This window comes from Drosophila subobscura, chromosome U, assembly GCF_008121235.1.
Source record: "Drosophila subobscura isolate 14011-0131.10 chromosome U, UCBerk_Dsub_1.0, whole genome shotgun sequence".
In the NCBI taxonomy this organism is placed as follows: domain Eukaryota; kingdom Metazoa; phylum Arthropoda; class Insecta; order Diptera; family Drosophilidae; genus Drosophila; species Drosophila subobscura.
In genome coordinates, this window is record NC_048534.1 from 14,543,350 (window position 1) to 14,565,150 (window position 21,801).

Sequence of the window (21,801 nt, forward strand, 5' to 3'; positions counted from 1 at the left end):
GATTGTGTGTGTGTTGGGTGTGTACTGATTCCCCCTCTCCACTTCAAATAAGTTAAGCTTCGAGCAAACAGTGTTTGGTTTTTTCACTTTAGTTTTGTTTAATGGGTAAATGTATTTTTTACCAACAACACATAAGCTAGTTCTCATGGTACAAACTAAACAAAACTACATCCAACCCTTTGCTCATTTCGTTGGCTGGCAGTGTCGCTTCTGCAGATTCTGGTGGAGCACGGAGGCGGTTGCGCAGGTGCTGGACAGTTCTGACAGCTGACCCGAAGTAATTGCTAAATGTGTGAAGATTCCTTTATCTTTTGTAATGTGTTGTTTTTGTTGTAGAATATTGGTTTTTATTTTGCTTGTTCTGCTTGTTGTTGATTCTGCACTTTTCTGTTTCTGTTGTTGTTGTTGGGAGTGTGGGGATTGTAGATAACTATTTTCCTCAATTGGGGAAACAAATTGTTCGACTTAAGCCTCCAATTCCAAGCCAACGCCGATCTTGTGGCCACCGTCATTGAAGTTCTTGCCATCGACCAATGTGGACAGGGTCAAGGTCACGCCATCGCGCAACTTCTGCTGATAGCCGAGACCCACCTGGCTGGCATTGTTCACCTTGGCGCGAACGCTGGCATCGTCGCCCAATTGATATTTGGCGCCGATGGCGAACTTGGTGTTGCTGCTGCCGCTGGCCCACGACAATTGCACACCAACATCCAGTTTGTCCGAAGTGCGTTGGAAGATGGAGCCGCTGAACTCCTGACCATCGTTACTGCAAGGAGAAACCAAATAAATCGATTAAGGAACCAGTACAGCGGCAGCTGGTACGGCAGATTACTTACACGGCTGTGTGCAAGACAAAGTCCTTGGTTGTGTAACCAAGGGCAAAGTTGTTGGTGGTCAACTTGGTCTGTTGCGTATCAAATGCGGCCTGGTAGCCGGCCAACCAACCATTGTAGCCCAGCACTGCAGAGGCATTGATCAAGGGACCCTTCAGATCAATGTTGACGTCCGAATCGGCCTTCACGTATTCATGGCCAAAGGCAACCTTGAACTTGCCGCTCTTGTTGCTGTTCGCGAAAGATAATGTCAGTAATCCGATTGGTGGGGATATCTAGAAAACGTTTGTCGCATACCCAGACTGGGGAGCAAAGTTTCCCTCCAGCGAGAGCTTCAGACCCTCGAGCAGCTGGTCCTGCACAGCCACCTCGGTGTACAGGGTGTTGTCTGTGTTCCACTTCTCGGTGAGAGTGAGGCCATAGTCCTTCACCTTGTACTTGGTCTCCAGGGAACCGAAGACCTTGCCCGACTCCTGATTAGAGTGACCAGCTGTGTTGAATTCAATGCCCGAAGGGGTCTTGGTCTTCAGGTCCAATTTCCACAGGCCAAAGTTGTAGCCTTTGCTGAAGATATCGCGAGCCTGCTTGCCCAAATCGCTGTATGATGGAGGAGCCATCTGAAATGTTTGCAGGCAGAATTTTAATTAGCTTGTCCAAAATCGATAAAGGGCCCCAGCCATTTATTGTAAAGTATTTCATTTTGCCACCCAATTATTGCTATAATAGTTAGATAAGCTATCGTGGGGTCTGGCCACTCTAATCTTATCAGCTAAATTATGAAAATTATTTGCTGGCGAATGAAATCCTGCGATAACCTGCTGTGATTTGAAAGTGAAAAGCTGAATGAGGAAGGACAAGATGCCGAGCATTTGACGAAATGTCAAATGACTTTTGGTTTCAATTCACATTTATTTTCAAGACAGTCCAAAGCTCGTTCAAATTTACACACATACATATGTACATACGTACATATGGATGCTGTAGAGTGGTGCACAAAATGTGAGAGAGATTAAGCAAGTTTTGGGTCTCGTCTGATCAGTGAAATTTCACAAAAAACTGGTCTAGTTAGCTAAGCTATGTATACAGCTTAATAATAATTAATAGTTATTAAATCATAAATCATCTCAACACAAAAACCGCCATTGAGATGTTTGTGTGTAGTAACTGTAACTACAGTTACACTCCCATTTGCGATCTGCTGATGATTCTACACTACCTCATTCCCCTTGCCATTTTGGCACCAATTACTGGTCAGCCAGCAGAGCAGCACTGCCAGCAGCCGAGCGATCATTGACACAAGCTAACTGCACATTGCAGACTCTGCTTTGGTCTCTCCTTCGTTTCTATTTACGTGTGACGTCAGGAATGCGAAACATGCAAACAGTTCACAGTCATGGTGCGAATATTGGGCATGTCTTTGGGAGAGAGGACCGGACCGGACCGGACCTGGGCGACAAATCGAGAACGTGAATTATGAAAAGCAGACGGTGAGTTTTATGGCCAAAAGCCAAACGGGAAATGACCGGCAACAAAAGAATAGACGCGCCCCTTCCGAAAATGGGACATATAATGGAAATGCTAACGGATCTATCTATTCTGTTGCCGTGTGATGTAACAAGAGAAAATCCCAGAAAACAGAAAATACCTCCCAGGAAAGCAGTATCTTAAATGTGACCTTGATTCAGGGCTTAGACCATCGAATAGCTTATACATACATACATATGTATGTATGTGCATCCTTATGAACAATGAACATATACTCGGGTTAAGGGGTGACCGGGCTTTTCTGCACATATCTTCATTGCATAACCAGAACAAAATCAATTTTATTTCAATTAAAAAAAACTGTGCTAGGAAAGGTGTCACGCAAAACTATTGATTTTAGTGACGTCACATTTAGACCAGAGCCTGGGCTAGAATTGCCGCATCACACGCCCCACTTCACATGACCAGCAGTCCACATACAAGAAAATAGACAAAACGATAAGGGAAAAAAACTAGAATATATAAAGTAATGTGTGTGTTGATAAAAGAAACGAGTGAAGAGCGATGTGACATTGTGATAACGAACAAAATTTATCAAAACAATCTAATTGAGAGTTCTCATAGGTGGCGAATATGTTACGCAACAGCACCTGCCCAGCAGCCGGCAGCTGCCAATGAACTCTTTATGCGTCGGAGCCCGTGTGTATGTGTGTGTAGGCCGGCGACAATTCCCTAGCCCAAGTTTTTATCAGCTAGGTATACTTCGATGCATTGGTCATTAGCTGATAAATACTTTTTTCACCATCGAGGTAGCCATACAAATACAAGTGCAACCCTTTTCGGCTAATGCGCGTGTATACTTGCAAATTTTTTTCGTTTCGAGGTTATGAAATCACTTTCACTGGCGATTTGCACTTTGCTGTTTGTCGATTTTTTCTAATGGTTGCCATTGCACTTTATAGCGTCTTAAGCTAGTATTACTTACTTTTAATAAGTTTTAATTTAATTTAAGTGCGAAACGCAGAGGAACAGAAACACAGAGACGACGACGACGACAGTGTGACCGCGGAATTATCGATATACCGACAGACCCTCGGAAATTTAGCGAAATATACCCTTTCATTTTTAAAATATACTGTAAATATACAGTAAATCTTAAATCATTTTCCTCGACGTTGGTCTTCTGTTCAATATGACCGGCTAGTTGAGACTCGCAGCTCTAAAACTGTAATTTAATTTGACTTATTATTCATTTTTCCACAGGATCGACTTGTCTGTATGACTTCCCTTTATTGGAATGTTTTCAAATTAAGTTAAAGATTCATGTTTTTTCGTGGTAGCTACACATTTGCTCCGCATTAATTACATATTTATGTAATTATCGGCAGAGACACCTGACGAGGAAATGTGCAAGTTCATAGTGGAAGCGGAAGCGGCAGTGTGAAAATCCTGAAGAACATGAACGTTTTTTTAAATTTTTGATGCCAAACTATCAGAAATGCGATGCTGATCACGAATTACAATTCGATGTGGCCTGGGACATGGCTCTTAGTGTTGTTTCTGCACGTTCTTACATTCGTTTTTATTCTTCATTCTCATGTCATACACTCATATTAAGTATTTAAAGTATTTACAGTATTATTTAATTAACATTATAATCAGATAACAGTTTTTGAAATTCTAAGAAATAAAGTTCTGAAATAGAAAAAAACCATAGTTCATTAAACAATTTTTATGGCCCAAAACTTTGGATCGGTTATTTGAGGAAAATATATGTTCGATTTGGTTGAGTAGTATAATTCGTTCTTATTCAAGCTCCGCAATACGATTGTCTTTATATCTGACAGAAGGACGACAGACGATCCGGCGGGCAGACATCCACATCCACCAACAGCTATTTGAATATCATGGGTTTAAAGAGGTATTACAAATAATTGCTGGACGTTAATATTCTATATTGGCTTGTGAATGCTACATTGGGTAACGGTACATATCTGCTTCGAGCATGCTACTCCTCCAGCGTTGCCTTCTGGTGGGAATTAACTGTTAACGCTGCCACTATCATGAGCCGTAGTAGAGGACTGTTCGCTGTGAACGGAAAAAGCTTCTAAAACAGATCTAAAATGTTTTTCAAATGGCATAACATTCTTTAATTAAGTTCAATCTAGTCAATGATTTATCAATCAATCAATCAGCTCATTTCTGGCAGATACAATTGTTGACGCTGCAGAGAGTTCTCTATTTTTAGCAATCCTTCTTCTTAATTCCTTCTTAATTTAGTTGCATTTATCGATCGTGACGGAACAAAGCGCATTCGAGTGCAAGTGAAAGCATGTTGAAGGCGCGTCTGGAGCAAGAGGCAGTCTTTGGCCGCTGCCTGGCTGCCGCTGAGCCCTTACAGCGCGGCGATTTACTTGTGGAGGAGCTGCCCTTCGCCTTCGGCCCCAAGAAGGACAGTGGCATCGTCTGCCTGGGTTGCCATCAGTACCTACAGTTCGGCGAAGATGGGGACTCGCTGGATCGCTGCGAGCTGTGCGATTGGCCGCTGTGTGGCGTGTGCGCTGGCGGCGATGATGACGGCATTCATCACCGGAGTGAATGCGTAGTCTTCTCTGCTGCACGTGTCACATTCGCCGGCAATGTGAGCGAGGATGGCGTCTGTACGCAACTGGATTGCATAACACCTTTGAGGTTAGTTTGTGTGTGCTATTTTAGATGCTATTATTTTTGGCAGCCGCAAAGTTAAACGTGAGAGCCGGCGAGCAGCGAAACCACAGCAGCCACAAGCAAAACGAACGTCAAAAAAGAGCAGCACGCTGCAGTCTCTTGGCGACGATCAGAAGGAAATGGCACAGTGTTTCACGTGAAATCTGAAAAGAAACATAAATACTCAAGAAGAATGCTTTTTCCATGTTTCTATGCCTTTATGTACATTTACATTTGTTTATGTACATAACTTTAGATTTGTTTGCTGGCAATATTTGGTTGCGTTCTTGTCATGTTCGACCCACTGTTCCTGTGCGGCATTCATGTTTTAGCTTGGGCAATGGTAAGACATTTCGCGTTCTTAATAGCAGATGGCATAGACTTTGCATTTACTAGTTAGTCTGAGAGATGATTTCACCTACGTCGTGCCCAGTAAATCGCACGTCGGTGCAGTGGAGTGCGGTCTGTGGTCGCTACTTGGTGGCACAAGGTTCAACGACGGCCCGCAGTACTCTCATCGAGGAGCAACCCTTTGCCATAGGCCCCAAGTGCAATGGACCGGTGGTCTGCCTGGGCTGCTGTCGACCCACAACCGATGTGGAGGAACTTTGCGGCCAATGCGGCTGGCCGTTGTGTCAGGAGTGCGCGGAGAGCGAGGCTAACCCGCATGTCCAGCTGGAGTGTCGCGAGTTCCAAAAGTCCAGGGCTCGCTTCTACAACCTTCCCTCGGGTAGCAGCTTCTGTCCACAACTGGATTGTGTTTTGCCGCTAAGGTGAAACTTGGCGAACAACAAAAACATTTCCCAGATCTCTGCCATAATATCGTATTCCTCGTGTCCATTGCAGAGTTTTGCTGGCGAAGGAGGCGAATCCCAAGCGCTGGGAGAACGAGGTGGCGCCCATGGAGCACCACGAGTCGGAGCGGCGCCATAACGAGGATGTTTGGCATGCGGATCTCGTGAATATAGCTCAGTACCTGCGCGGTCCATGCAAGCTGGCCTCACGGTTCAGCGAGGAGCTCATCATGCAGGTAGTCGGTGTGCTGGAAGTGAACGCAATGGAGGCCAGAACCGCAAGAGGATATCCGCTGAGGTGCCTCTATCCATACACGGGCATTCTAGCCCACAGCTGTGTGCCCAACACCGCCAGGAGCATATATCCCAGTGAGGGTTTCAAGTGAGTTTCACGAAACTCTGGCAAACTCTTTCTGACTGCGACTCGCTTATAGAATCCGCTTGCGTGCCATGGTAGACCTGGACGATGGGCAGCCGCTGCATCACAGTTACACCTACACTCTGGATGGCACTGCCCAGAGACAGACGCACCTGCGTGAGGGAAAATTCTTTACCTGCAACTGCGAACGCTGCCTGGACCCCACAGAATTACAGACGCACTTCTCCAGCCTCAAATGTGGCGAGTGTGTGGAGGGTTTCCAAGTGCCCAAGCAGCCAACAGGTGAGCGGCTAGCCGCTCTTCAGGGCTCCCACTGATTTATCCTTACAGAACTCAGCACCAGTTGGAACTGCTGTGGCTGCGGTGCCAGCACCAGCTACGAGGATGTGCAGGCAATCATTCAGTCCGTCCAGTCAGAGGTGAATGCTGTGCAGGCACTTGAAATGGGTCCGCATCGGCTGGAGGAGGGCGAGCGACTGCTGCGTAAATACAAATCTCTGCTCCATCCGCTTCACTTCATTGCCACCACGCTGAGGCAGCTGCTTATCGAGATGTATGGCCGAGTGCAGACCTATGAGATGGTTCAGCTGACCGACGATATGCTGGAGCGCAAGGCGGAGCTTTGTCGCCAGGTGCTTAGCGTGCTCAATAAATTTGAGCCAGGTCTGAGTCGCTCTCGGGCCATGAATCTGTATGAGCTGCATGTGCCGCTGGTGCTGCTGGCGAAGAGTGGCTTCATAGCCAGCAAACTGAATGGCGGCGAGCTGCGGGCACGTCTCGTGGACGCCATAGATCTGCTCAAGGAGTGCGTGGAAATCCTGCAGTACGAGGACAAGTGCTCACAAGAGGGAGTCCTATGCGAGGTGGCACAGCAAGCCTTGAGGCAGCTCACACTGAGTGTCGAGGGTTTGGGCAGTGAACTCGATTGATGAAGAAAAATGGAATGGTAAATGGAAGGAAAATAAACTTTAATAAAAACAAAAGTTCTTGCCTTACATTTATGTAAAACTAATCCTTAAAGTTGATTACATTTAATACGAACTATTACTGCACATTTTCTGCCGCCCAAGCTACATACACACATAATGTATAAATGGTTTTGTTTGTTTGGTTTTTTGGTATATGCATTACCTTTCGGTTTCTTATTAAATGCTTAAGATTCCACCCTTTGCTTTCCAGCTTCCAGCAAGGGGTACAGGGGACTGTTTAGACTTCGGATTGCCGAAGATTCCATTGATTTACATCCACGTTGGTGTTATGTCTAGCAATTGCGTAAAGTTCTTTATAAAATATCCGCGTCCGTCTTGAGTATGCTGCGCAGCTGCTCTCCCTGGCTCTTCTGTATTTATAATATCATTTGATTATGAACTAAAGCATAAATTAAGTCTGGAATCTGTGGAATAATACATAGACTTCCAGTAACTGGAATCGTGACTTTCGACTTGCTATGGGACTTGCTGGACTACTTAAAAAAATCACACAATATGATTAAAAACTAAAAACTCTGAGGCTGAGGCGAACGCACATAAACAAAAGGGGAGGGAATTCAATTTATACGGAAGGAGGCTATAACGGGGTATGCATATGCGTTTCACACACAAACACTCGCACGGCCTAGACATCGTGGCTAAGCAGGGGTGTGTCGTGGTAGCGGGAGGCGTGATTCAAGCTGGTGCACGGCAGCAGCCACAGTGCCGGGTGCCCGCGTCCAAAGACATCTGCCAGGAGCTGATATTTGCGTCGGTTTGGCCTATAGGTGCCCTTCTGCTGTATCGCCTCGACAGCCGTCTCATCGTACAGTATAGCATGCAGTTGATCGACCATAATGGCGGTAACGAAGAGCCCGAACAGAGCCGAAACCAGCATCAAGATGACAGAATGAATCCTGCGAAGGGAAGGGGAAAGCTACAGCAACATCTGGTCACACCACAAAGGGGGTTGCAACTTACATTCTCAATTGAGACTCAATCACATTCTGATTGCATTCCTCGCACGGCGACACCCAAGAGGCAATAATGAGGCCCAAGGAGTAGAGCGATAAAACGGCCACATAAATGAGAAACTGTAGGAAATACTTTTGATTGCGTTCGCCCACACAGTTATTGATCCAGGGACAGTGGTGATCCATGCGACGAATGCACCGCTTACAAATCCGACAATGGTGCGCACGCGGCGGTCGATAGGTCTCACAGCGAGTGCAGACTGTCCATTCGCTGCTGTGTCCGTTGCCAGCTGGATTGTTCTTGTTTGTGGTGTGCAGATCCGAGAAGTCTAAGCGGTTGGCGGGCAATGGTACGGTACCCGGGTCGGAGAAGACGGCCTTGGTGTGGGACATGCCCAGCAGGAAGACGACAGTGTTGAAGAGCACAACATGAAACGAGGTCCAAATGCTACACGGCCCAAGAGGGGAAAGAGATGTTATTATAGTTTCAAGTGAATCATTTACGGCAGCTCACCTTCCGGGCATAGTGGTGAGTATAATCCAACGTATGACCACATAGTCAGCATAGAGTACAGCGCCATAAGTCATCACCAGGCAGGCAATGCCACAGGGATCGCGTATAAAGACCATCGCAGGGTGGGCCTCGACGACCTCGCCGTCAATCCGCTCGCTGGTGTATCGGTTTTTCCCTATAATTTAATTAAGAACCGACCGCGGCTGATTTGTCTCCCCCACCAGAGGCCAGACGGAAAATAACAATTGTTGCTACACTCCCTTCAGGATCTCTGTCGCGGCCCGTACTTATCAGTACTGGCGTGGGCAGCGTCCGGGCTGCTTGAGCGTGATCTCTAGTTGTTTTCGCACTCCTCCTATACTAATGTAGTCGGTATAATTCAAGAATTAACAATTTTCTCAGGTTTTTTTTGTTGCTTGAAATTGTCATTTATTAATTTAGTGTGACCGTCGGTGGGAAGCGACAAAAATACCTTTCCTTTGAAAAATACCGAAAGAAGTCACTGTAGTCACAGGATATTGATATTTGTATAAAAAGTCAGAGATTACAGGGTATATAAAGTGCTTTAATAAAAATAGTAATACAAAAAGAAGTGGCTGAATTCAATTTTTAGCTTTGTTCTCCTTGCCGCGCTCGTTCCGGCGCAGCTGTGCATCCCTCTCGGTCATGCCCTCCTTCACCCAAGGATGGGTCATCACATCCACCAACGTGAGCCGGCCCTTGCTATCCTTTCGTAGTAGCTACAAAAGAAAAATGTACAAAATCAGCGATCGGTTTCAGCCTAAAAAGTGTTCACGTCTTACTCCAGCGATTAGTTCCTTGCTGCCTTTGGATAAGTGCGAGGGGTAGTGGATCTCGAGACGTCTGATCTTTTCGTATGTGCTCTCCGAGCTGTTCGACTCGAAGGGCGGGCAGCCCACCAGGAACTCGTAGCACAGAATGCCCAAGCACCATTGATCGATGGTATCATCGTAGCTAGTTCCATCCACCATTTCAGGCGGAAGGTAATCCAGGGTTCCGCAAAGGGTCCTGCGCTTATTGTTGGGCGTGTGTGCTGACCAGCCAAAGTCCGCCAACTTGAGATCATCTGTGCCTGTCAATAAAATGTTCTCTGGCTTCAAGTCTCTGTGAATGACGTTGTTAAGGTGGCAATAGTTCAGTGCATTGGCCACCTGGTAGGTGTATTTGGCAGAGCGCGGTTCATCGAAGCGATGATTGGGGGCTGAACGCAGATGCTTGAACAGTTCTCCCTCCGATGCGATCTCCAGTGCCAGGTAGATGCGGCTCTCGTCGTGAAACCATGTCAAAAGTCTCAAGATATGGGGATGCTTGAGTCGCGACTGGATCTCTATTTCACGCAACACCTGCCGCTGCACATTTCCCTTGCGTAGCTCCTCCTTGAACATCACTTTCATCGCCACCAAATAGTGCGAGTAGCGCTCTCGGGCCAAATAGACGCGTCCAAATTTTCCTCTCCCCAAGTGTGCACCCATTTCGAAGTCGCGAGAGCTCCATTCGTAGCTGCGGGTGACCCAGAACCAAGATTAGAGTACAATGTTTCATTATTCATCCCACACAATACTCACGGCTGTCCATAGGCATCATGGGACATCATTTTGAGACACATATTTTTTATTGGCTCATGGTGTTCCTCCGGCACTTTGCTCATTAATGCCGGCAAGTGATTGCGGTTGGCATGCTTGGTACGTAGGTGTGTCATGTCCCTTATACTGTATTTATTGCGTTTGCTAGTTTAACTTATCAGATGACAATTTTTCGTGCAGGCGTCCCTTTATTTTTCGCGCGTTTTTTTTTTGAATGCTCAAATTAGTGTGGACGCTCCTATAAAATCTCAAATTTTTAAAACTGCCTTTCCTGTTTTTTTTTACAGTGACAGTATTCGTTGCTGTGAAAAGGTATCGATACAAAACTATTTCTAAGTTTCCGCGTCTTATATCAAATCCGATCATCCCTGCGATGATTTAATCAACACAAAAAAAAAAAATCAAATATAACATCAAAGTCAAAGAAAATTATTTAAGATTTACGGTATATATACAGTATATTTTGGAAATGCAAGGCTATATTTCGGAATATTTCCGAGGGTCTGTCGGTATATTTTACGATAATTCCGCGGTCACACTGACCATTAGTCATTTTTTATACACACAACAACACACAAATTATAAGTAATTTAAGCGAATTTAGAGCGTATATGCGTACATTTAAATTAAATAAGAATACTTTGTGTAGATCCAGATTGCTTGAAAATAATAAAGGAAACTCTTCGGACGTCGAGACAAGTTTAAATACCGTATTTTGTGACGCATTGAAAATCGATTGTCCGGAAGAGAGACGAGACCAAAGAAAATCAAGAGCAAAACGGACAACAATACAAAGTACAATTGGGAAGAACAATTGGAACAATTTCACAAAAAACTAGGCAGGCAGCTAAGCGCGCGTTTGGTCAAAAGAAATGGGAATTTTCGGGCAATCGTCGCCATTTGACGCCGATGTGGGTAAGTTCGTCGCCCCCTTGTTGCTATAAGGAAACCCATCCACAGTCCTCACCAATTGGATTGTAATACAATCTGGGAAAATACGTGCACTCCAACACCATCCCGGTCCAGCTCGTTCTAATCGGGGGAGACAACAAAGAAAGCGTGCCCCAGTCATGTGAGGGGGATGCAGATGCTGTGCGCAGCTTTGTGTCGTTCGTTGAACTTATTTTCGAAGTCTTCAACTGCAGTCGCTGACCTTGACGTGTAGACGTGTTTGTCTCTGCTGTGCCACCCCCACCTGCGCCTAATACAATTGCTGGTTCTATTGATTTTTGCATATTCTTTATAATTAATTCCGCTTCGGTCCGCTTATCTTTGTTCTTGTCCCTTTATTTTGCTGAGTGAGTCACTTTACGGCCAACTGCTCGCAATACTGATAACCAGTGACATTTCTTTGTTTCTAACTGATAGAAAAAGCCACCAGCGAGACAAATACAAACGACAACTGGTCCCTGATTCTCGATGTGTGCGACAAGGTGTCTACAACGCCACGCCTGGCCAAGGATTGCCTCAAGGCGGTGATGCGGCGCATGGGCCACAACGATCCCCATGTGGTAATGCAGGCAATCACATTGCTGGACGCTTGCTCCAACAATTGTGGCAAGCCGTTCCATCTGGAGGTTGCCTCGCGCGACTTTGAAACCGAGTTTCGTAGGCTGTTGACTCGGGCAGAGCCAAAGGTGACGCTGGTAAATATACGCAAACAAAAACCAAACGCAGAATTGGCTTTCATTAATCATTCTCTTTCAGAAAATGCGCCAAGTGCTCAAGAACTGGGCTGAAAACGATTACAAGAACGATCGGGAACTGGACTTGATTCCCGCCCTCTACACTAAGCTTCGTCTGGAGGGCTACGACTTTAAGAACCTTAGCGAGAAGAGCACCAAAACAGCTGCTGAGAAGGCTGCCAGTTTGCCAAAAGATCCCAATGTTGTGAGCAGCCAGCAAGAGGAGGATGACATTGCCAAGGCCATAGAACTGTCCCTGAAGGAGGGCAAGAGCAGTCCCAAAGCGGTCAGTGGAAGTGTTCCGAGTGCAGCGAACACCAGTGCCTATCCATCGCTGTATCCGTCATTCGGTGCTGGTGGCGCCACCAGTAGCAGCGCAACAAGCAACGACGCAAACTCAACCCAAAACCAAGCACCAGCTGCCGAGCCGAGAAAGGTGCGGGCTCTGTATGATTTTGAGGCTGCGGAGGAGAACGAACTCACTTTCTTTGCTGGCGAAATTATCCATGTACTGGATGACAGCGATCCCAACTGGTGGAAGGGCTTCAATCAACGAGGAGAGGGACTCTTCCCTTCGAATTTTGTCACTGCCGACTTATCTGTCGACCCCGAGCGCCTGGACATAAATCAGCAGCACAAGACGGGAGCTGCACCGAAGGATGTGAACTCCGCAACGATTTCGCAGCAAAAGACTGATGCCGCTGCCGCCGCAGCAGCTGCTGCCGCCTCTGCTCAGCCTGTGGAGATCGACGAAGCCAAGATAGATCGTCTCTTGCATCTGCTGCATGAAGCAAATCCCGAAGATCCCTCGCAGGATAGCGACGAAATGCTTCGCCTGGAGCAGGAGGTACATCAAATGGGTCCCCTGATTGACGCCGAGCTGGAGCGAGTGGACCGAAAGCACGCCCAATTGACGCAGCTATCGAGTGATCTCGTCGATGCCATAAATCTCTATCACGGTCTGATGAGAGATGATCGCGCTGTGGCGGGACAGTTTGCTGCAGCAGCCGCAGGTTTCATGCCGGGCCTGGCTGGCTTTCCAGGAGCCGCTCTGTACGGAGCACCAGGCTATCCCAGTGCGGGTGGCTTTCCGCCCCATCAAAACTATCCAGGAATGCACTCGCTTCCCTATGCCCCTGGACCCAACATTCCCACAAATGCTCCGCCCCCGACAACAGCGCCTGCTGGCTACCTGGAACAGGGACAGGTGCCGCTGACTTATCAGAATGGACACGCCCCGCAGATGAACTGTAAGTGCTGGCAGGGAGTCCCTTAAAACATGTATTAATTAATTTATTTTAATTTGCAGCACTACCCCCTCATCTGCCACATCTTAATCCTGCTGTATCTGTACCCCAGCCCCTCTACAATGCCCACGCACCACCCGTGTCCGCCCAGCAGCAGCAGCAGCAAGCACCGCCGCCACAGCAGCAGCAGCAGCCAAGCTACCAGCAGCAGCAGCCGCCGTTTGCCCAAGTTCCGCCCGCAAATACACAAATGCAGCAGCAGCAATCACAGCCGCCTCATGCTTACATGCAGGCGGGTCCTCCGCAGGGCTATCAGCCGGGACCTACACCACAGCAGCCCCCAGCGCATCTGTATGCACCAAATGGATCACCAGCAGTCAACCAACAGAGCTACGTACCACAGCAGCAGCAGCAGCAGCAGCAGCAGCAGCAGCAGCAGCAGCCACAGCAACAGCATCAGCTGACACCACAAGAACAATATAGTCAGATGCATCAGCAAATGGCGTCGCAGCCCGCAGCTGCGCCCGGCTATCACATGCAGAACGATGCCGTCAAGAACAACATTCCTATCTACCAGCAGCAGTGGTAAAACCCTTCTCTTGGCTTGATTTCATTTGCCCAAAAAACGAACTAATTTGTATCTGTATCTGTATCCTCCTGTGATCATGACCGATCGATCAGTCCAAAACGATGAAAGATGAAAATTGTAAAAGTCTAACTTGATAACTTCACAACAGAAACGATTCAGAAGTTGTCGAATCTCTCTTTTTATTTATATCTCCACTCAAGCTAAGATACAATCTAATAGTTAACCAACAAAAAACTGAATTATGTTCTGACCCCAAAATCAACTCTTCAGACAAGCCAAAATAATTTATAAAATGTTTCTTCAAATTGTTTTTGCTTAATTTGTTGGCCTTTGGGTAGATTTTTCTATGTCCTAACAATATCTTTCATGGAAACGAGAGGTAAATGATTGGAAAAGCGATAAATATACTTATAAATATAAACATATAAATATTCTATATTCTACCTTATGAGAGAGATAACTTTTATATATTATGTTTATTGTATGCATTATGATCTGATACAAAATAACGAAAGAAATTAAAATCATTCAATACACTTTATTTAAGTCAAATTACGCCTGAGGCAGCGATTGCTACAGATGTTGAGCAGCATTAGGAGAAGCAGCTAAAAGATTTCCCCAAGCCGATTACAGGGCAGACAATGGATTGCCATTGAAGATTTTCGAGTTCCTGCGCCTTCAGCCAATTTAGGTTTACATTTTTAAGGCACTGCTTAAAGGCCTTTGGTAATGCTGTTCCGTTGCTTAGATTTTTACTTCCGAAACAGTCAACAGTCTTATTTTTGTATTTTCTCACTATCAACTTTTAGCAGCGGATTGAAACGCATTTCAGACCAGCTTTGGCAGGTGCCTTACAGACCAACGAGTACGAGCACGCGAGTATGCAAAAATGTTTCCAACTTCTCCTTCGCTGGGCAAATCCCACGAAATAAACTGTCAAACCATAAGACAGTCTGAGCCCTGGACTCTGGAGCCAGTAGATAGAAAAAGCCAATGGAAAAATGTTTGTGAATATTTGCTGTCTCGCAGCAGTTTCCGCAGCAGCATGCTCGCACTACAAGCCGCCGGTGAGATGGTTATGCATTGGCATGGAAAGTGTTTTTGTAAATTAATTGATTTTACTGACCTTGCCACACCCCCCCTTGTGCATTGTGTGTTCTCGCAGTGTTGCAGCTTCCGTCCGACGTCAAGTTTGATGGCGCTTTGCACGGTTTCATTCTCGATTTGATTATTCCGCCGGCGTGATTTGCATTTCGTGCTGTGCTGTGCTGTGCTCCGTTGCATCTTTCAGGTCGGATGGCATTAATCAGAAACAACTGGCTCAAGGACGCTTTTGACAATTCTCTCCTGCATCTGTCTGCCCCCGCTCCCGTTCCCGCTCCCCTTTCCGCTCCCGTTCCCTCTTCGACTTCATCAGCTATTGGTTCTCTCCTTTATTTCCCCCGACACTTGGCAATAAAATCAAATGATGCGGGCACCGTAAAGCTTCGCGCCTTGCCCGTTTTTTCTATGTCGTAAAACTCTACACGCTACCGTTATTACGTTGTGTATCGCATTCCCATTTCTGTCGCTCATTCAGAATCCCATGCAGGACAGGACCCTCTGGCCAGCCCTGGCAGCCCGCCCCGTGGCTTTCCGACTGTCGTTTGCGGGTTTTAAAGCGGCATAAATGATTCTATTTTCTCATATTTTTTAACCGTTTTTTCTTGTGTGGCGGCGAATGGCTCAAATATTTTTCCGCCATGTGCAAAGCGGTGAAAATGTAATAAAAAAAAAACAAAACAAAAACGTTGTAAGCGACGAGACAACTGGGGGTAGAGAAAAAATATTTATGGCTATTTGCATTTGATATTTATTCAATGGTCTATTGTTTGCCGATAAGCTGTGAATAGTTGTTGTTTCCCTCGGCGCTTTGCTGTTTTTTAGTAAACAGTTAGTTGGGGTGTGGAAAAGGGGCACTAAAAGGGAACGGTCTGAAAGGTACGGAATAAATGTTCGATAAATCAATTTTATCACAAGTTTGAGTTTACATTTTGGGATGGATAAACTAAAAACAGCAACGTATATATTCGTATGTACTTACATACATATATATTTTATTGATCTAAAGTTTGTCTCTTTAAATTCTATTTGTTCAAGGCCAAGCCACAAAATTGCACCTGCCAATATTTTGGCATTTAACAAATTGTGCTATAATTTATCTGGCCTCGCTCGGGCGCCATTTTCGCAGCATATGTTAGTGGCAGGCAGCAAATCATTTATTTTCCTCCCACTTTTAACACGGCCACGATGCATTTTGGGTGTCTTCTCGGGATACCTCCTCATTCTTTCTTTGCTTCCGCGGTGATGAAAATTTAATTTGGAAATGGAAACACCCATGAGCTCGCACAAATTGCCCCGAGAAAAATTAAAAGAAATTGCAAGCTTTTGCAGTAAGTTTGAAAAATAGTTTTAGTTGCACAACTCCCGATTAGGATTTCTACGATATCACACCCTTAAGCACGCGTTCTTTAACCCCGATTTCACTGGTAGTTTGCTTCTTTTGCTTTAAGTTTATCGTGCATTAATTAACGCTACTATTCAGCCCCAATTCAGCGTACCACCACTCAAGCGGGTCAATGGAAAAACACACACGAGATCGAGCATTGCATTTGGCCAAGTTTGTGCTCGCGAAAACTATGTACAGTGCGTATTCGAACCATGGTTGGCGAGACGAGTGTTTGGTTCTAAATCACAAACACGGACATGGACACGGACACGGACACCCGCTCATTCATGGACACTCACTCCCAGGAGCAGACCACGAGCATGGACTATGGCTGAAGTTGGACTGAAGTTGAGCCAATGAGTGATTGGAAAACTGTGAATGATTGAAGGCCTTTGTCTGAGTGTAATTTAATTAAACAAATCAAAGTTCTGTTCGCGGCAGTGGCAGGGGGCATTGGCCGCGCCAGGATGGCCAGCCGAGTGTTGTGCCGTTAATTGAAAATACGTTGAACGAACGAATGAACAAATATGCAGCCGCATACCAGGCGTGGTAGAGTCGTAGTCGGAGTCGGAGTAGTGCGAGTGACTTAAATAATTAACGGTTGGGTTCTCATTCTCCACTGGCACCCAATGGCGCCTTTATGGCGGAAACTCTCAGCTCGTAATATTTTTTGGTTTCCTTCCATGTCCATGGTTATGTCTTCGCCTCCCTTATGAACTTTGATTAGCCTTCATCCAGCTGCTGCTTAACATATTTACACTCCACTTTCTACTCTCATGCTGTGCAGTAGCCACTTTTGATGGTAATTGACACAAATTTGCTTAATTCTCATGCACCAACAATGGCAAGTCATTAGGGAAGTGATTGAAACAAAAGAACTAAACACACTCGCATGCACGGGTAGCCATGGAGAGCCGCCTTATTGGAAACCTATTTGCTGGCAAGTTTCGCAATTAACAAGAGGAACGAGCGGCGGCGACATCCAACAGAGTGGATTTAATGCCGAAGGGTCCAAAGCCGGCACAACAGCAGCAGCATGCAAGTAAGTTGTATGCAAATTGCATGTTGCTCAAACCCATACCCCATGGACGAGGCGCAAAAAAGATAAATTACTTTTCAAGTGGGCGAGGCAGAAAATATCCTGGAAGCCATTCCCATCCACATCCATCCACAGGACTAGTGTGTACCTCTTGCACTTCTTCATTGGGCTGAATTTGCCAATGGGGTTCCACTTTTGGACTCTTGATGATGGCTTTCTGATTTGCTTGGGCGAAACAAGTTTCGCATGTGCAAGTTTTTAGATAGTTTCTGCCCTCAGGGCTTTCTGTTTGTCAACTTGTATATTATTTGTTAATTGATATGTAGCAAAAAGTTTCCGCCTTGTGTGGGGGCTGAGGGGACTCCATTTTGCTTTGAAACTTCCTAATGCCTGAACCATTGCAAAGCTTTTAAAAATTGGATGAGTTTTTGAAGCCACAAAAAGTTGGCATTCCAAGCCGGAGTCTGGTTTACTTCGTGCAAACTCCTGTATCAGCTATTAGTTTTATTAAACGTTAAATAATTTTTACATATTTCACACAACAATATTAATAACACATATTAGGAAACAACAGGAAGCGACCAAAGGGTATGTTTCCTGCTGACACCCACAGATTGTTCCTTGGAGTCCGAAAAATTGCACACGAATCAGCAAAATGGCCGAACCACAGGACGGGCACCTGGTCTTGGTCCTGCTATGCATTCGGTTTTTGCTTCACTATTTTCTATTCATTTATGCATTTAGCTAATAAAAATTTCGAGTTTTTGCTTAACTAAGTGAAACGAAAAGGTTAAAGCAGGAAGAGAATATCTAGAAAGGAGTCGAGGGGCAGTGCTGGCAGTGCAAAGGCTTTTATCTTGGCTGACTGTTGTTTGGCCCTAGTCTGTCTGCGGTACAGTGGTACTCACCCGAAGAGTACTGCTATTAAATGGATTCTTACTGCCTCTTACTGCTGTTATGATGAAGAAATAAACAAAGTTGTTCCCTTTATTTCTGGACTCCTACTTTAAGAGTTGCATATAACAAAAGTTCAGTCCCTTCTACAATAGATCCGGTTTTTGTGTCCATTGTCTTGTTGCCTAGATAACATTTCCGTCATGCCCGTTCTCTTGCCCCTCTTGGCTCCTATTTGTTTGCAAACATTTTTTAAATTGTTTGCTGTAATATGTTTTCGGACCCACACAAAAAACAGGCACGGCAGAGGGCCAGCTCTGCTCCATTTTTCCTTTTGCGGTGGTTGTGGGGGCGTAGACTATATTTCATGCCCATTCCCCGGAACCCATCCACTGGTCGGTGGAACGTAATACCAATATTTGATGCTTTTGTTGTGTATGTTTTAGTATTAAAAAATTAGAATTTAAATGTCCGTGTGGCGTTTTGCGTGGCTCGCTTGCCGTTTGGACCTTTTCCCATTTTGGCAGTTCTTTCCTAGTGCCGTTTGCATAGGCGACAGCTGTCGGTCTACGCTATGTCCGCTTCCCTATCCCGTATCCCGTATCCCGTATCCCATTATTCCTATAAAGCGTGTTCGCCGCTCGCACTGTTTCAGGGATTTATGGAAAACTTTGGTTAGAGTTCTATCAGATCACTATTTTGACAGCTCAATTATGACCAATAAATTTAAGTCAAAATGCTTGATAATATTTAATTAGGAATTATTATTATTTTACTAATTATTTTGACAAGTTTTTATCGACATCAATTTGAAGTGCTTCTATAATTTCCCGTCAAAAGTAGACGTCATTTACAGTTAGCGATATGATTATGTACATACGTAAATACTCGTGAAGATGAATCACAGGCACCCGTCGATGTGGCCGCCACGTGCTGCACTCAAAAGCAACCGAGAGTCACGTAGGAAGCTTACCCGAAGCTGAAACTGCAATTAAATAACAAACATTTCGAAGTAGCTGCAGCGTAAATTGTGAAAGGGGTAAGTAAGAGCCGCAAACGTTCGACAGTAGTTCCACGGCAAGTGTCAACAAAGATTCCCATAGTTCTGAACTCCAGACCTTCCACGACTCTACTTCCAGTTCCAACGGATCCGTTTCCATTCGTGCTGTCCGATGCGCACTAAAATGGGAACCTGCTACTGCCCAGATATACGAGTGTCACGTATGAGTCGCGGTGGTTTGGCAGTTTATAATAGCCTATTGCTGGCATAGACCATCACAAACAGTCGCTCGGGAACCATTCGCAACATTTATTCCACAATGAGTTATCTCCGTTTCAAGCTCTTTATCCTGTTCAGTTTTTGCTTTCATTGCTCACTGCAGCAGTTCGTTCCCTTTCCGGACACCGATCCCATGCCAGGCAACTATCTGCAGTCGGAGAGCGACGGCGACGATTTGGAGTGGAGTCAGGCGAACTGGCAATTGGTGATTCCCTGGCTGCTGCAGCTCCAGCAGGTACGTCTCTGTGTGGCAGTCTCCAGATTTGACCAGCAACTGGTGCACGGAACACCCTGTGCGGGACTGCTCGATGCTGGCCCGCTCATGGCCAGCTGCGACATCGGTCACATTGAAGATCTCAGTGTTACCATGCGCGACGCCTTCGGACCAATGCTGTTCGACACCATGCAAAAGTGCCGTCCTGGCTTGGAGCTCTTTGGTGTACGTTGCAGGCGTAGGGCATGAAGTCCCAGAAATCCATTAGAAATTTAAAATAAATAAATGAGAATATCATCAAAATGTGAGTGTGTGAATACTGCTGAAAGCAGTTACTTATCAACGTCCATTAATTGTTAATTGCTCTAATTTTCGTCTGCCCCAGTGCATTGATAATTCCCTTTATGCCCAGCCCTGCCTTTTGTGTTAATAAAAATCAGAAGGCAGAAATGCACCACAGCCACTGGAATCTGGGTGAAGGACTGCCCAAGACCGAGTCCGATTACGGGGTGCTGTGCATCTCTGACAAATGACGATTATAATTTGTGAAATGCGCCCATCTGGTTATCCCCCCATCAGATCCCCGCTTTTCGCCTTTTCCGCCTCTCACCAGATACGAGCATTACGTTCGACTTGTGTCCTAGTTGTAGTTTATCTTCCTTTCCATTTGTATTTCTAGTTCGCTTTCAGATTCAGTTTAGTTCATTGGAATTGTTGTTGCAATTAGCAGCAGCAGCAGCAGCAGCAGCAGAGGAAGCACTGACGTCTGCTGCTTCAATGGGAAAATTGCACACCCAGAGAGAGAGAGAGTGAAGTGGGGGCCTGTTGTGGCTGCATTGTTGCTCTTGGCAATTACCGGCCAGCGTTTAAGAGTTCATCTCCAACTGAAGACCCTCAGTTTTTCGATTTCAATTTTAAGTCCGTACATATGAAGATGTATGTATGTATGTGTGTATGTACATGTGTGTTTCGTGCTTAATTTGCAAAAACACCTACGGACCAATGAAATTTGTGCTCACTCTCAGTTTCAAATTTGAAATTGCTCCAGAAATTGATTGAACATTTCTGCTTTTTGGATCGAGCATGTGGCTATTATGGGAGTATGGATGAGACATAAGAAGATACGAGTAGACTGCTTTACCATACAGATTATTCTTAATAAGCTCTAGAGCTACTGCAGCTTTTCGGCCTTTGTTTACTTAATTTTGATCATTAAGGGACTGCGGCTGCTTCTGAACAATATCCTTCCCAGTACTTACGCTTTCCCCCACATCTTGCATCGGGCAAATGCGTAATACGATCCCATTTTTCCTCTTAAAGCAGAGCACGAGCTATGGGCAGCTCTTGAAGCATCGAGCCAAAAAGCTAAATGTAAATTAATGAATTGTTTAAAGTACTTAAAATATTTACGCTCAAAGCAAGTGTACGAACGATGCCCCATTCCCTGCGCGGGGCACATGGACCGTGGGAGGCTGACCAATGAATATGCAAAACAATATTCCCATTCAACCATGCTTCAAGTGTATGGTAAAAGGGGTAGCTTGGAAGGGCACACTGGTTTTCGTCTATATTTTTCAGAAAAAATAATTCTCTTTTGATTTATGATATCTGTAAAGATTTGCCATGGGGTTCATTCTAGTCCCACTGTGCGTCGGGAGAGGCTGGTGTTGAGCGGTCATTAGGGCATCGCATAGAGAGTGCCGAGCTGTCTGTTTGCTCGGGCCACAAAAGCAACTACAATGGTTATGACTACGGGATGTCCTGCGTCTTGTGCTGGCTTCGTCGTTTTCCCGCCGCTCAACCCTGCGCGGGACACTGTTAACGTGAAGTCTTGCGCCGTAAAATATGCAGAAACAAATGAGCCGAAGTGAGGCAAGGACGTGCCGGCCCGGCTCCTGCACCAGTACCCGTTCACTCCGCAACTGGCGCATCTTTGACGCTATGCAGATTTCCTTCGTTTGGTTTTCAGTCAGCGCCTGGGTCTGAGTTGAGTTCATTGAGTCCAACTGCTGCGAGTAATTAAATTTAGCTGGAAATTCTGGTGCATTTCCTTCTTTGATTTCGAACGCGCTTCCAACTTCCATGCCAGCACTCAGACCCTGCCCGCAC

The 21,801-nt window shown here is 45.6% G+C and overlaps 6 protein-coding genes across 10 annotated transcripts; 3 read left to right on the forward strand and 3 right to left on the reverse strand.

The window, feature by feature from the left end:
• Window positions 1–383: 383 nt before the first annotated feature.
• Window positions 384–4,070, reverse strand: LOC117901054 (voltage-dependent anion-selective channel). Of its 2 annotated transcripts, none has more exons than XM_034811667.1 (4): window positions 4,065–4,070; window positions 1,131–1,450; window positions 837–1,064; window positions 384–766 (listed from the first exon to the last, which is right to left on the reverse strand). In XM_034811667.1, the coding sequence occupies exons 2-4, from the start codon at window positions 1,448–1,450 to the stop codon at window positions 466–468; spliced, it is 849 nt and encodes a 282-aa protein (XP_034667558.1). In that variant the 5' UTR covers window positions 4,065–4,070; the 3' UTR covers window positions 384–465. The 2 variants fall into 2 exon arrangements, with proteins under 2 accessions (XP_034667558.1, XP_034667557.1); XM_034811666.1 differs by lacking the exon at window positions 4,065–4,070 and adding an exon at window positions 3,304–3,363.
• Window positions 4,071–4,593: 523 nt separating this feature from the next.
• On the forward strand, window positions 4,594–7,130 carry LOC117899985 (SET domain-containing protein SmydA-8). Of its 2 annotated transcripts, none has more exons than XM_034810154.1 (4): window positions 4,594–5,009; window positions 5,871–6,200; window positions 6,253–6,479; window positions 6,528–7,130. In XM_034810154.1, exons 1-4 carry the CDS (start codon window positions 4,651–4,653, stop codon window positions 7,124–7,126), a joined length of 1,515 nt encoding a protein of 504 aa, XP_034666045.1. In that variant the 5' UTR covers window positions 4,594–4,650; the 3' UTR covers window positions 7,127–7,130. The 2 variants fall into 2 exon arrangements, with proteins under 2 accessions (XP_034666045.1, XP_034666044.1); XM_034810153.1 differs by lacking the exon at window positions 4,594–5,009 and adding an exon at window positions 5,418–5,797.
• A 37-nt stretch (window positions 7,131–7,167) lies between these two features.
• Window positions 7,168–9,110, reverse strand: LOC117899987 (palmitoyltransferase ZDHHC3). Its single transcript, XM_034810156.1, has 3 exons — window positions 8,654–9,110; window positions 8,147–8,587; window positions 7,168–8,082 (listed from the first exon to the last, which is right to left on the reverse strand). The coding sequence occupies exons 1-3, from the start codon at window positions 8,767–8,769 to the stop codon at window positions 7,812–7,814; spliced, it is 828 nt and encodes a 275-aa protein (XP_034666047.1). The 5' UTR covers window positions 8,770–9,110; the 3' UTR covers window positions 7,168–7,811.
• An 87-nt stretch (window positions 9,111–9,197) lies between these two features.
• Window positions 9,198–10,475, reverse strand: LOC117899986 (aurora kinase B). The gene is made up of 3 exons (XM_034810155.1): window positions 10,240–10,475; window positions 9,457–10,174; window positions 9,198–9,393 (listed from the first exon to the last, which is right to left on the reverse strand). Exons 1-3 carry the CDS (start codon window positions 10,371–10,373, stop codon window positions 9,256–9,258), a joined length of 990 nt encoding a protein of 329 aa, XP_034666046.1. The 5' UTR covers window positions 10,374–10,475; the 3' UTR covers window positions 9,198–9,255.
• Window positions 10,476–10,793: 318 nt separating this feature from the next.
• LOC117899984 (signal transducing adapter molecule 1) lies at window positions 10,794–14,319 on the forward strand. 3 transcript variants are annotated; one of them, XM_034810151.1, is made up of 5 exons: window positions 10,794–10,842; window positions 10,907–11,172; window positions 11,626–11,903; window positions 11,965–13,192; window positions 13,252–14,319. In XM_034810151.1, exons 2-5 carry the CDS (start codon window positions 11,130–11,132, stop codon window positions 13,776–13,778), a joined length of 2,076 nt encoding a protein of 691 aa, XP_034666042.1. In that variant the 5' UTR covers window positions 10,794–10,842; window positions 10,907–11,129; the 3' UTR covers window positions 13,779–14,319. The 3 variants fall into 3 exon arrangements, with proteins under 3 accessions (XP_034666042.1, XP_034666043.1, XP_034666040.1); XM_034810152.1 differs by having other exon boundaries at window positions 10,827–11,172; window positions 13,252–13,595; window positions 13,635–14,319; XM_034810149.1 differs by having other exon boundaries at window positions 10,827–11,172.
• A 4,950-nt stretch (window positions 14,320–19,269) lies between these two features.
• LOC117900712 lies at window positions 19,270–19,995 on the forward strand. The gene has a single exon (XM_034811173.1). The coding sequence runs from the start codon at window positions 19,519–19,521 to the stop codon at window positions 19,939–19,941; it is 423 nt and encodes a 140-aa protein (XP_034667064.1). The 5' UTR covers window positions 19,270–19,518; the 3' UTR covers window positions 19,942–19,995.
• The last annotated feature ends 1,806 nt before the right edge of the window (window positions 19,996–21,801 follow it).